Genomic DNA, 12295 nt, shown 5'->3' on the forward strand with positions numbered 1-12295 from the left:
GAGATATTGTAGGATCCCATAATCTATAAGAAGATGGTCGAAACTTACCAGGCTAGATTGTAACTACATAGTTGGTTTGGAGAGCGAGTTTATATAGGTGCCTCATAAGTCTCATTAGGATAGTGTAAGACATACCTTGCAATACCTTAACACTTACTGGACTACAATATCTTTTATAGCGTGCCTTGTAAGCCTCATTGGAATATGATCTTTTTATGAGGCTGATTCTGTAGTAAAGTTATTTGGTTTTACCAATGCAGATTTGGAAGGCAGTGTGTCTAATAGGAAGTCCGCTAGTGGTTGTGTTTTCATTTGGGAGTGAGACTGTGACTTAGAGTAATAAGAAACAACCCACTCTTGCTTTATCTAGTACAATAATAGAGTAGAGGGGTGTTGCTATAGTAGCATGTGAGGTGGCTCGGCTATGAAAGCTACTTGATGGTTTAGGGATACAAGTAGATAGGAAAGTTGTCATTTTTTGTAACATCAAGAGCAACATGCAGTTAGCGAGGAACCTGGTGTTTCATGCATGCAGGTTAGGTTCATTACCATTTCATCAAAGAGCAGGTCTTAGTAGGTGACATTGATCTCACATATGTGCATAGAGGAGTAGATTAGAGATATTTTCATCAAGGTTCTAGGAGTGTAAAAGCTCTGATGATTTCAAAGCTTACCTGAAATATAGGTCATGGAGTTGAGCTCCATTGATATACACGTTGATTCACTCATTGTCACTTTCTCTTGTTGGTGCTGTGCTCTTGGATTTTTGCTGTGAGTATACATTGTCTTGCTCAGAACAACTCTCGTGGTTGTTATCATTATTGAGTTGCTTCACATCGTGGTCATTGGTCTTGTTTGCTTTACATTGGCTTGTTAGCAAGCACATGAACTCATGATGCTGTATGCACAGTCTCTCATTCTCTCCTAACCTCTCTTGAGCCCACTCTATGTCCAACACGAATTCAAAGTGCTTGGGGAACTGAAGCTTGAGAGATCTACATTCCTAAACATGCACTGTGCTGTGCACCCTCCAAGCAAGGTGTAGAAAATGCCTTTGGCTAAAGGGTGGGCAACCTTGTAATCCTAGGATATTATGAAAGTGTTACTTTAAAAACTAGAAACAGGGAGACAAGCCTCATGAAAGAAAATAAAGCGCTTCAATAGACAAAATCACAATTGTATGAGATTGTTTTTAATAAACTTTATGCAGGCCACAATATAGCAAGGATGCAACTTATGAATGACTTGAAAATAGAGGTGTAGGTTATACAAGGGTTGAGCAGCAATTCAACTATCATGCATAGTGTGTAAATTCAAGCCATGTTGACTGTATGGCATGTTTAGTTTCTAGTTCTGGCTTCTAGCTTATGTCCTTGTGTTGCTATCATAATAAAACATCAGAAACAAGGAAGACCTTGAACAACTAAATGAACTGCTGTTTCTCTTTGTTCTTGAAACTGAACAGTGGTTATGTGCAGTGAACTGTTAAACTCCCTATACAAAGCTGTCTGTCTTTGCATGAGATGTCTAGTCAGTGCTACCTGCTTAGTATTAAAGGCTTTGCCATCCTTCTAACAGTATTCTCACTGTAATTTCAGAGGAGCTCAGACAGCGTTCTCTCTTTTTGGAGGAGGAATTCGTGGAAATCATGGAATCTTTTGGAAGTGAGCTAAAGGTATTCTAAGTCAATTATAACTGTTGCTTTGAGAAAACTCAGGAAACTGGAAATTTATACAAGGATTATGTTTGTTTCTGAAATACCCAACTAATCAGTTTGTCCTGTTTCAGTAAGGGATATATTATAGATATGGAAAGTGTTAGTCTCCCATTTAGTTCTGTCAGTCTGTCATCTCCTGGTTGTGGGCTCCATTAGAGTCTGATGGAGAGACATTGGAGCTGTGACTGTATTTTCCATTCAGTTTTTTGTGCATTTCTTTCCCCAATCTGTCAGGTGCATATTCACAGTGTCTGCAGCCTCCACATGTCCTGCCGGAGGCCACACAGTCTGTACATCAGCAAACAGCCCTTGTTAACCCTGTTGAATTGCCATGTCAGCATTTTGCACTGCCAGATGGCTGGTCAGCCAGTTTTTGAGCAGGCAGACTGCACACTGTTGCACCGTTAGTGCAGTTGGCTAGACTTTGGTGGAGAGGGCTATATATAGCCCACATTTGGCAGGGTGCAGATCATCGTTTTTTCTTTCTTTTGCAGGTTGCACACTCCATCTCTATCATAGTAGCCAGAAATGTCAGAAATGAAACGTTTTTATTTTGGCAAATAAAAAGTGGCTAATTATATTACTTTAGAAAAACCTTGAATGACAGGTCTTGGCCGCCCCAAGTGCACATGAAATGACAACGGAGCTCCTGACGAGCCGTGGACTCGCCTTGCACACCTGATCCCATCGGCCGTGGAGGGAGTGGATGATGGAGGTCCAAAGCTCTGCTAAGGTCACCTGTACTGAAAGTCTCTCTCTGCCAAAAACCTCCTGACACTGCACCTTCCAGATATGCCATCCAATAAGACTCCCTGTGATCTCCCATACTTCAAAGCGGTCTGCTGTGGGCTGCAATACCTGGCGGATGGGTAGAGCCTCCAAACCGACCACTGCACACGACCTTGCCTCGATATTGAATATCGTGTCCTGCATCCCGGCCTCATACAGAAGGTGACGGCCCTAGCTGACTACCTGCAAGCAAAAAGCTCCCCAAGAGATACATCCAAAGCTAGGAGCCATACGGCTAAGGATGGGGCAGTCTCCTCTCCACACTAGTTGCGCCGCCTCGCACGACCAAAAGCACTGCTTTGGGTTTTCCAGAGGCTGTTGTGTGCAGAGCTGATAACCTCCGTTATTTTGTATCTGGGCAAGCTAACTTCCCACCTCCTAGTCTCCATGTGCCATCAACCATAAGAAATACAATACCCTCCTCAGTCTCCAACTATCCCATAGGCGGCGCCAGAAGGTTTGTCGCAAAGGCTCCGTGATGTTGTGCTCTGCCCAATGCCTGCTACGTGACGACGCCCAATCCATATCCTCCTGTATCAGTACGTGTCTGCCAATCCTGGCTTTGTGCTCTAGGAGCCTCGGTGGCTTCTTGGTAACCACAGTGGCCGGCCATAGCCACTCCCCTGGATTCCACTCCAACTCACCAATTGGCTTGTCCTCCCAGATCCAAAGGCGCCACTCCTTGAACTCCTCCCAGAAGACAAAAGGGTCGAGTCGCCATGTCTTTCCCTGAAGGCCAATCACTCAGATCCTCCTCCATGACAGGACAGCAATCCCCTCATCTTGCTGCCCTCTGTCAAGAGCTAGACGCTCCCCCTCCTGCACGGTGAAGAAGGTCCCAGGTGGAGCGCCGTCCACTCTACTTGCCACCTGGAGGGGGATGCCTGTTGGTGAAAACTTAGCGGCCCATATCTCCCCGGTCTCTATCGAGTCTCGTATCGGGGGAGCAAGCTACTCCTGAGGTATTGCTGCATCTATCTCCCTTCTCCTCAGCTCCACTTCTCTCTAGCAGCCTGATACTGGCTACAACACCTCCTCGTCAACCATCGTGTACACCTCCCACCATGTCTTGATGGTACGAGCCGGGCGGCCTCCCAACCCTCCCAACCAGCCCACTGGATGTGGGGGTGCCCGCCAATTTGTGCCCCATCCCGATCTTTGAGCTGGGGGTTCCAAATCACTGGTTGATGGTCTATCTCCTCCTGGCAGCCTTGGGGCCTCTGGATTAGTGCCTTATGGAGACCCTACCGCCACACACGGAGCAAGCTGCGTAGGAAAGGTGATCTGGGGTGGCGTGAAGATCCATCTTAGGGGACGGCCTCAACTCACTACTAAGCCTCGGTCTACACTCCTAAAGACCCTTGTGCAATAGGACCTTCCAGGCCTGCCCTCCTGGTATGAGGCTACGGACAACTAGCTTGCCCAAGAGGGCCATACTTTGATACTTTGGGTCTAAGATTCTGAGCCCTCCCTCTGATCGATGCCGTATGATGGTCGCCCATGCCACCTTGGCCCTAGAGTCCCTGGAGCCATCTGACCCGGACCAAAGGAAGTTCTGCACTAGGTGGCGAAGCTGCCCTACACAAGATGAGGAGAAGCACCAACATGAGGTGATGTACTAGGTCATCGCTAGGAGAATCTGGTTAACCACCAGGGCTCGGCCTACTAATGAGAGGCAAGCTGTTCTCCAATAGTTTAGCTTCCTCTGAAGAGAAACAAGGACTGGAAGAAACTGCTGGGCAGGAGTGATGTTAAGTCCCACCTAGGACCCTAGGTAACAGACGGGGTCTACCCTCTGCTCACCCATCTAAATCCCTGGTGGATGCCCCACTCGGTGCTTAAGTCTGGGTTTGTGAGGAAACCAACCGACTTTCGTGTTGGAACTGGAAGGACACAGTCGAGAGAGTTTGAGATCGAGCAAGAGTGAGCGTATGAGTGTGACGGCGGCTGGAGAGAGTGTGAGCAGAGTGAAAGTCCGAGACGATAAGAGTGTACCAACAATGTGTTGGTACACAAAGAATAAAATGTATTTATACTTAGGGCATGTAAAGGGTGCGTTCACATGTACAGTGTGCGTGTACTATATACACGGAGGTCATCGGGCCTTTATATCCCAACAACCTCCTACTTAAAGGTCTGATATGAACATATAGCTAACCAACTCCCACTAGTCGAATGCAATGCTCATGCTGAGCTTTGCTTAGACTTTTAGTGAGAACATCTGCAGGGTTATCTTGTGTTTTAATCTTGGTCAATGTGATTTGACCATCTTCCAGAATCTGTCTGATGAAGTGATATCGCACATCTATATGCTTTGTGCGTGAATGATACATGGTATTCTTAGCCAGATAAATAGCACTTTGGCTATCACATCCCAAAACTGCAGTACCCATAGACATGCCGAGATCATCTGCAAGTCTGCTCAACCATATAGCTTCCTTAGAAGCTTCAGTAGCTGATATGTATTCAGCTTCAGTGGTACTCAGTACAACAATGTTTTGCAACCTGGAACACCAAGAAAGAGGCCCACTAGCAACTGTAAAGACATACCCACTGGTGGACCTACGAGTGTCCAAGTCACCTGCCATGTCTGCATCACAATAACCCTGCAAACTAAGTGCACCCTGCCCATAGCAAATACTTTTTCTTTGTGTATCCTTAAGGTATCGAAGAATACACTTGACAGCCTCCCAATGTGCTTTGCCAGGATTTGACATAAACCTGCTAACAACTCCCACTGCATGAGCAATGTCTGGACGAGTAGCAACCATAGCATACATAAGAGAGCCACAAGCTGATGCATAAGGAACTCCTTTTATAGCATTTGCTTCCACGTCATCTTTTGGGCTGTTGGCTTTGCTAAGCTTAAGATAAGGAGGTAAGGGTACCCCAAAAGGCTTAGCCTCAGCCATGTTAAATCTGTCCAGTACCTTTCCAATGTACTTTTCTTGAGATAAAAACAATAATTTCTGCATTCTATCTCTACGAATCCTCATGCCCAAAATATGCTCTGCATTCCCCAAATCTTTCATGGAGAAAGCTGATTTCAGCTGATTTTTTAGAGCATCCAAGCTAGTCTTTCTTTTCCGAGCTAGTAACATATCATCCACATACAAAAAAAGTATTATGGGGCTGCCATGTGTATCCTTTTTCATGTACAAGCAATGATTTGCATGACTGCGTGTAAACTCATGAGATGGCATAAAAGTATCAAACTTTTTGTACCACTGCCGTGGTGCTTGCTTCAGCCCATACAGGCTGCGTTTTAGCTTACACACCATCTGCTCTTTTCCAGGAACTACAAAGCCCTCGGGCTGTTTCATGTAGATTTTCTCATCAATGTCACCATGCAAGAAAGCTATTTTTACATCCATTTGATACAGCTCTAAATCCAAAACAACAATAAGAGCAAAAAGCACATGTAAAGTGGTTATCTTCACAACAGGTGAGAAGATCTCTTGGAAGTCAATCCCTTCCTTTTGTGCATAACCTTTGGCAACTGGCCTTGCCTTGTACTTGGGTTTTCCATCAACTGTCTTGACTTTGTACACCCATTTGTTTGGAAGTGGCTTCCTTCCCTTTGGTAATGACACAAAATCCCAAGTATCATTTGCATATAGAGATTTAATCTCTTCCTGCATAGCTAGCTCCCACTTACTGCTGAACTCACATGACTTGGCCTCTTTGTATGTAAGAGGCTCACCCTCATCTGTAAGCATCACATAATACAAGGAGGGGTCAAACCTATGTGATTGCCTTCTTACGCGTGTAGACCTACGTACCCAATGATCAACATTGTCAGGAACTGGGTCTACATCAGGAGGTATATTATTTTCAGCATTCATTTGCTGCTGTAAACCATTTTCAGCATGCTGTTCATACTGTACAGCACCTTCATTTTCATTTCCACCACCTGCATTTTCATAATCAGCAAGCCTATCTTACTGTCCATGACCTCCTTGTGCTTCTATTTGCTGTCCATCATCATCTGGCTCAAAAGTAACTAGTTGATCATCAGTTTCAGCCTGTAGTACAGCACCTTGAGGCTCATTTTCTGAAGTTATGGGTGGCTGCAAATTCTGAAATTTCACATTTTTTAGATCTTCAGTAGAGGCTAAAGAGCCTTTCAGCAATTTTCCCTCATTAAACACAACATTACAGCTGCGAATAAGTTTCTTGGACTAAGGTAACCACACTCTGTAGGCCAAATTCACCCTCATCACCATAGCCCATGAAAATGCCTTTGGTGGATTTTGGGTCAAGTTTGTTCCTCAGCTCATCCCTAACGTGTACAAAAGCATCGCAGCCAAATATACGTAAATGGTCATATGAGGCCGATTTGCAAGACCCAACCTTCTCAGGGATGCCATTATTTAAGGACCTATTTGGAGAGCGGTTGCAAATATGAACGGCGGTTTTGAGTGTCTCTTCCCAAAATGCATGAGGGAGATTGGCAGTGGACAGCATGCACCGCACTCTTTCACATAAAGTCTTGTTATATCTTTCAGTCACCCCATTTGAAGGACTGTAAGGGGTTGTAAGCTCCCTCTTAATACCATGTAAGTCACAAAATGACTTGAATTCAGTTGATGTGAACTCACCCCCATTATTAGTTCTCAAGCATTTCAAGTTTCTATCTATCTGAGTGGTCACAAATGCATGAAAAGTTTTAAAAACAGCAAACACTTCACTTTTCTTTTTCAGCAAGTACACCCAAATCTTCTTGGAACAATCATCAATAAAGGAGACAAAATATGCAGCACCACCCAATGATTTCACGGGCATACTACATACATCAGAATGCACTAAGTCCAAGACATTGGACTTACGAGAGACACCAGAGTAAAATGAATTTTTTATTTGCTTTCCAAACTGATACTCATTACAAAAATCAAGTTTAGAGCCTTTTCGATCAACCCTCTTCAGAGAGGTAAGAACATCAAGTCCTTTTTGGCTCATATGGCCTAATTTCTTATGCCATAGCTCTAAGTAGCTGCAAATTTCAGCAACTGTAAGAAACTTGCCATTCAAGGCTTTACAATGCAAACAATACAATGTGCCCTTCTTGGTTCCTTTTGCAATGAGCATGGAACCCTTTTTTACTTTCCACAAACCACCACTAAACAGTGTGGTGTAGCCATGCAAATCAAGATGACCAACAGATAGTAAACTCTTTTTAATGCCAGGCACATATCTGACATCTTTCAACACAAGCTCTTGACCATTGTCTAAAGACAAGTGTACGGTGCCAATCCCATCAATGCTACAAGCATGGTTATTTCCAAGGTATATCTTTTCATAATTGCCTGCATTGAACATAGCAAAACACTCCAAGCAAGGAGTTACATGGAAAGAGGCACCAGAGTCTACAATCTACGTCTGAGTGACACCATCATCAACTGACAAGAGTGCATCAATCACATCAGCCTTGGTAATCTGCATATCCTGCATGTGACATACAAGGGCATCATAATCAACTGCACATAATACATCAGCCTTTGTATTTGAAAGCTCCTCCATGACCACACTAGAGGCCACATTGGCCTTTTCTTTGTCTATGGATGTCTCCAATGCATCTGTCTTTTCTTCCTTCTTCTTTTTATCTCCTGCATTCTTCTTTCTCTCTTGTTTCTTCTTGTAGTACCTGCAATCAGGTTTCTTGTGGCCCTTTCGACCACAATGATAGCAAGTAGTATCACTCTTATCCTTTCCTTTGCTCTTGTTCCTGTTTCTCTGCCCTGCATATGCATTTTTCTCTTCAGCCTTGCCTCTTACATTATAAGCTGAGTTGCTGCCTTCTCCACTAGACATACGTCTAATTTCTTCATTTAAGATAGAACCCCTCACCCCATCATATGAGAGATTGGGGTTATTGCTAAGTGAAACCACCAATGTCTCCCAAGTGTCAGGCAATGTCATAATAAAAAAGATCGCTCTCAATTTATCATCAAAATCCAAATTTGCATCTTTAAGTTGATATAGAATCCTTGTAAAAGCACTCAAGTGCTCAATTGCAGGCTTTGACTCATCTAGTCGCATATTCACCAACTTGCACATTAAATGCACTTGATTAACAGGTGTGGTGATCTCATAAGTAGTCTTCAGCTTCTCCCAGATTGCATAACCTGTGTCTAAACCCTTAATGTCTGTCAGAATGTCATTAGTGACACCCAACTTTATGTAACCCACAGCCTTTTTATTCACTCTTGCCCAATCTGCATCAGACATTAGTGCGGGTTTATCTTCCTACAAAGCATCCTCACAATCCTTCAGGAACAAAATGCCCTGCATACGGTCTTTCCAAAGGTCAAAGCCATGACCATCAAACCGTTAAATCTCCATCAAACTCTTGATGTCTGAACTGGAAGAAGTTGCAGCCATTTTATTACGAACACAAGAGTAAATGCACTAATCTGCGGAAGCACAAGCTGAACCAACAAAGTACGCTGCTGTTTTTCCTCAACCAGAAATAAATCTCTGCTGTTTATACATTAACCAGCCACTGCACGGGCAAAAGATGCAGAAATTTACCAAAATTCTGTGCAAATTCCCAAAATTTCAAGTCCAAAATTACATGAATGTCAGTCAATCTGACCCAGTTAAGTAAAGCTTTGCCAATACATGAAAAGCCCCAAATTTCTGGGATCCACTGTCAGGAGATTTTACCCAAAAATGCAAAATTTCGACAAAATTGGTAAAATCCCCAATTTAATTGAGGTCACTGCTCGTGATGTCTGCAATTTGTGACTCAAAAGTCACTGATAGGCATGAATTATATCAAATCTAGGAAAAGCCCCAAATTTCTGACTGGAATCCTCACAGATCTGTGATCTGTGCTACTGGTGTGTGAACTCCCGTCAATGGCAAGTGGTAATGAGGGGATTAGAGAAAAAATTTGATTTGTTTTTGAAAAAACAAAGGAACTAATCGGGGAGGGGGGTCCGTTGACTCGAGTTGCGCCACGTCACCCTTAGACGTCGCCCGTCTGTCTAGTCGCGAACCGTCACGCGACCCCGTCACGTCTGACGCTTGCCCACTGGCCGCTTGCCTATCGCCTTGCCTATCGCCCGTCACGCGACGTCTGACAGTTGCCTGCCGGCTGCTTGCCTGTCGCCCGTCACGCGACCTCTGCGCCTGCCTTATCGCTGGTTCCGTCCACCAACGAGTTGTTGCACTGCACAGCTGTCGCCTGCGCTTCGTCACGCTGGTCTATTGGTTCCCTGCTACAATCGCCTGGCTGACTGCTGCTACACGCCTGCTGCTGCCACAAGCCCAGCAACCGTCACCTCAATCTTGGAAAGTGTGCAGAGTTTTGGCTCTGATACCAGTTATTGGAACTGGAAGGACACAGCTAAGAGAGTTTGAGATTGAGCAAGAGTGAGCGTATGAGTGTGATGGCTGGAGAGAGAGTGAGCAGAGTGAAAGTTCGAGACGATAAGAGTGTACCAACAATGTATTGGTACACAAAGAATAAAATGTATTTATACTTAGGGCACGTAAAGGGTGCGTTCACATGTACAGTGTGCGTGTACTATATACACAGAGGTCACCGGGCCTTTATATCCCAACATTTCGCCAGTTGATTTTCGCTTCCGCTGTAGAGCGGAACACCTCAAGAGCCAACCTCACTCTTTAAACATCAACTCATTGTTCTCTATGTAGAGTGTTGTATTAGCTGCATACTCTGAGTCTAACAACTTAGTCTCCTCTCTCACGGGAAGTCGGAGGCTACGTAGTCTGCTCACCCGTGACCTGAGGAAATGAGACATCGCCTCTGCAAAGAGTAGAAACAGGTACGGGGCCAAGGGGCAGCCTTGTCAGACCGATCTCTCCAGCCGAAACTCCTCCCTTTACCTACCATCTATGAGAACCCTGCTGATGGCTAATTTGTAAAGTGCGGAGAAGCCATAAATCCAAGCCTAGGGGAAACCCAACCTCATCATGGTGCCCTCTAGGAAATCCCAGTCTACCCTGCCATAAGCTTTCTTGAAATCCAAGAGTAGTACGGCTAGTCTCTGCCCACTGTGCTGAGCCCACTCTGTCGCCTCAAAGAAGGTGAATACATTGTCTAGGATGCTCCTATCTTGAACAAAGCCTGTCTGTGTGTCATGGATAATGTCTAGAAGCAGGGGGCTTAGTCACCTACCAATCATCTTTGCCAGTGCCTTATATAGGCTGCATTTGTCGTGAAGTGAAAATCTCTTGGAATGCCATCAGTAGGAGGTCCTTCACCACCTCCCAATAGTTAGTGAAGAAGGCCTTAGAGAGGCCATCCTCTCTTGAGCATTTTTGCCCCCGTCTTGTGTATGGGAAGCCTCCTCTAGTTCCTTCTTTGTGAAGGGGGCTAGGAGGGAGCATCCCATCTCCTCTGTGACAAGGGACGGGATTTGATCCCAGACCTGCTGTGTACATCGCTGTCCTCTAGCTGAGACTGTCTCTTGTTGGGAAAGGCATCTATAGTAGTCAATGGCGATCTCCATCACCTCGTTTGGACTAGAACGAATCCTCCCATACTGATCTTGGAGGCTGCATATCTGCTCTCCTGAGGTGCGAGGCTAGTGCACTTGGAAAAACTCCCTACACATCGTGTCCCCCTTCCTCCCCCAGAAAGCTGTTGAGGTGTGGAAAGAGAACTCCGAGCGCTTGTTCTCTAGACCAGTAATGGCTGCTTGCACCTCTTGTGCGTGGAGGGTGGAATCCCCTAGTGCCTCCTGTTATAATCTGTGCATGGCTGCAAGGTCCCACCGGAGTGCTCTCTCCTCCTCGTAGCTCTACTGCCTGGCCCGTATGGCTGCCTCTTGGCGTATACTGCTCGAATTGGCTAGGACCTCTGCAACCTTCTCTACAATCCAGTCCCTCCTGCCGCCCTACTCTCTGGTCCAATTATGCTCAATCTGTCTCGTCGCATCCTCCCTTCTATAGATCGAGTCCGGGGTTCGATAGGATCTTGTGTCTAGGGCGGAAGGTGGGATATCAAGTGTCAGGAGAACCGGGCAATGATCGGACAACGTGGTGCCTTCCAACTGCCCAATCTGGTTTCCGCTAGAGCATTCCCACTCTCCCACATAGAATCTGTCCAACCGCTCGTGCAAGACTCTACCTAGCCGCCTGTATCCCCAAAAGAAATCTAGCGACCTCTCCCTGCTGTGGAAGGCAGGATCTCTCTAGGCATCGCATGCTCCTACTACCAATAGGAAGACTTCTCGTGCCTCCTGCTCCTCCCCAATCATGCCCTGGTAGTTTCAGCCTCTACCTTGCTGGTCCTCTAAAGTCTCCAGGTTGTTAAATTCTCCTCCAACGATCCAGGAGTCCACCTCTTGGAGTTCATCCGCGATCTCCACCAGAACCTACTGCGTGCCCTGACCTCAGTAGGGGCATAGACATTGAGGACTCTAAGGCATGAGTTCCCAATATCCAATTTGATCCATAGAACTCTCCCTGCTACTATCGTCCTGTGGTCTTGTACATAGGCGGTGAGACTCGGGCCAATAGAGGTGCATATGCCTCTGCTCCTGCTGTGGGCACTGATGGCGTGCTCCCAGTAAGTGTGCAAGCTGCCTGGGAGTATCTTTCCTACCCTTTGGGCCTAGGTGGGAGTGAGCTTGTGCTCCTGTAGAAGTAAGATGTCGATCCGTCTGGCAAGGGCAGGTTGCAGCTGCTGTCGAACAATCAACTTTTTGGAACCACGTGCCCCATTGTAGTGGAGACTCTTCACATTCCAGGATGCAAGGTGTAAGCTCATGGGGAAACCTGTGACTGACCGAACAAGCATCTGTTTGGTGTGGAAGC

General features: G+C 45.7%; 1 protein-coding gene across 2 annotated transcripts in view; it reads left to right on the plus strand.

Annotated features, from left to right (window-relative positions):
- LOC148019907 (fructose-bisphosphate aldolase-lysine N-methyltransferase, chloroplastic-like) overlaps window positions 1-12295 on the plus strand; it is a 129710-nt gene that overhangs the window by 71043 nt on the left and 46372 nt on the right. For both annotated transcript variants that reach the window (XM_087700099.1, XM_087700100.1), the window contains exon 5: window positions 1599-1675. In XM_087700099.1, the coding sequence (XP_087556225.1) occupies window positions 1599-1675 (77 nt within the window). The remainder of the gene's footprint in view (window positions 1-1598; window positions 1676-12295) is intronic.

This window comes from Lygodium microphyllum, chromosome 19 (assembly GCF_053477565.2).
Source record: "Lygodium microphyllum isolate KBCC chromosome 19, Lygodium_microphyllum_v1.1.10, whole genome shotgun sequence".
NCBI classification, from domain to species: Eukaryota; Viridiplantae; Streptophyta; class Polypodiopsida; order Schizaeales; family Lygodiaceae; genus Lygodium; species Lygodium microphyllum.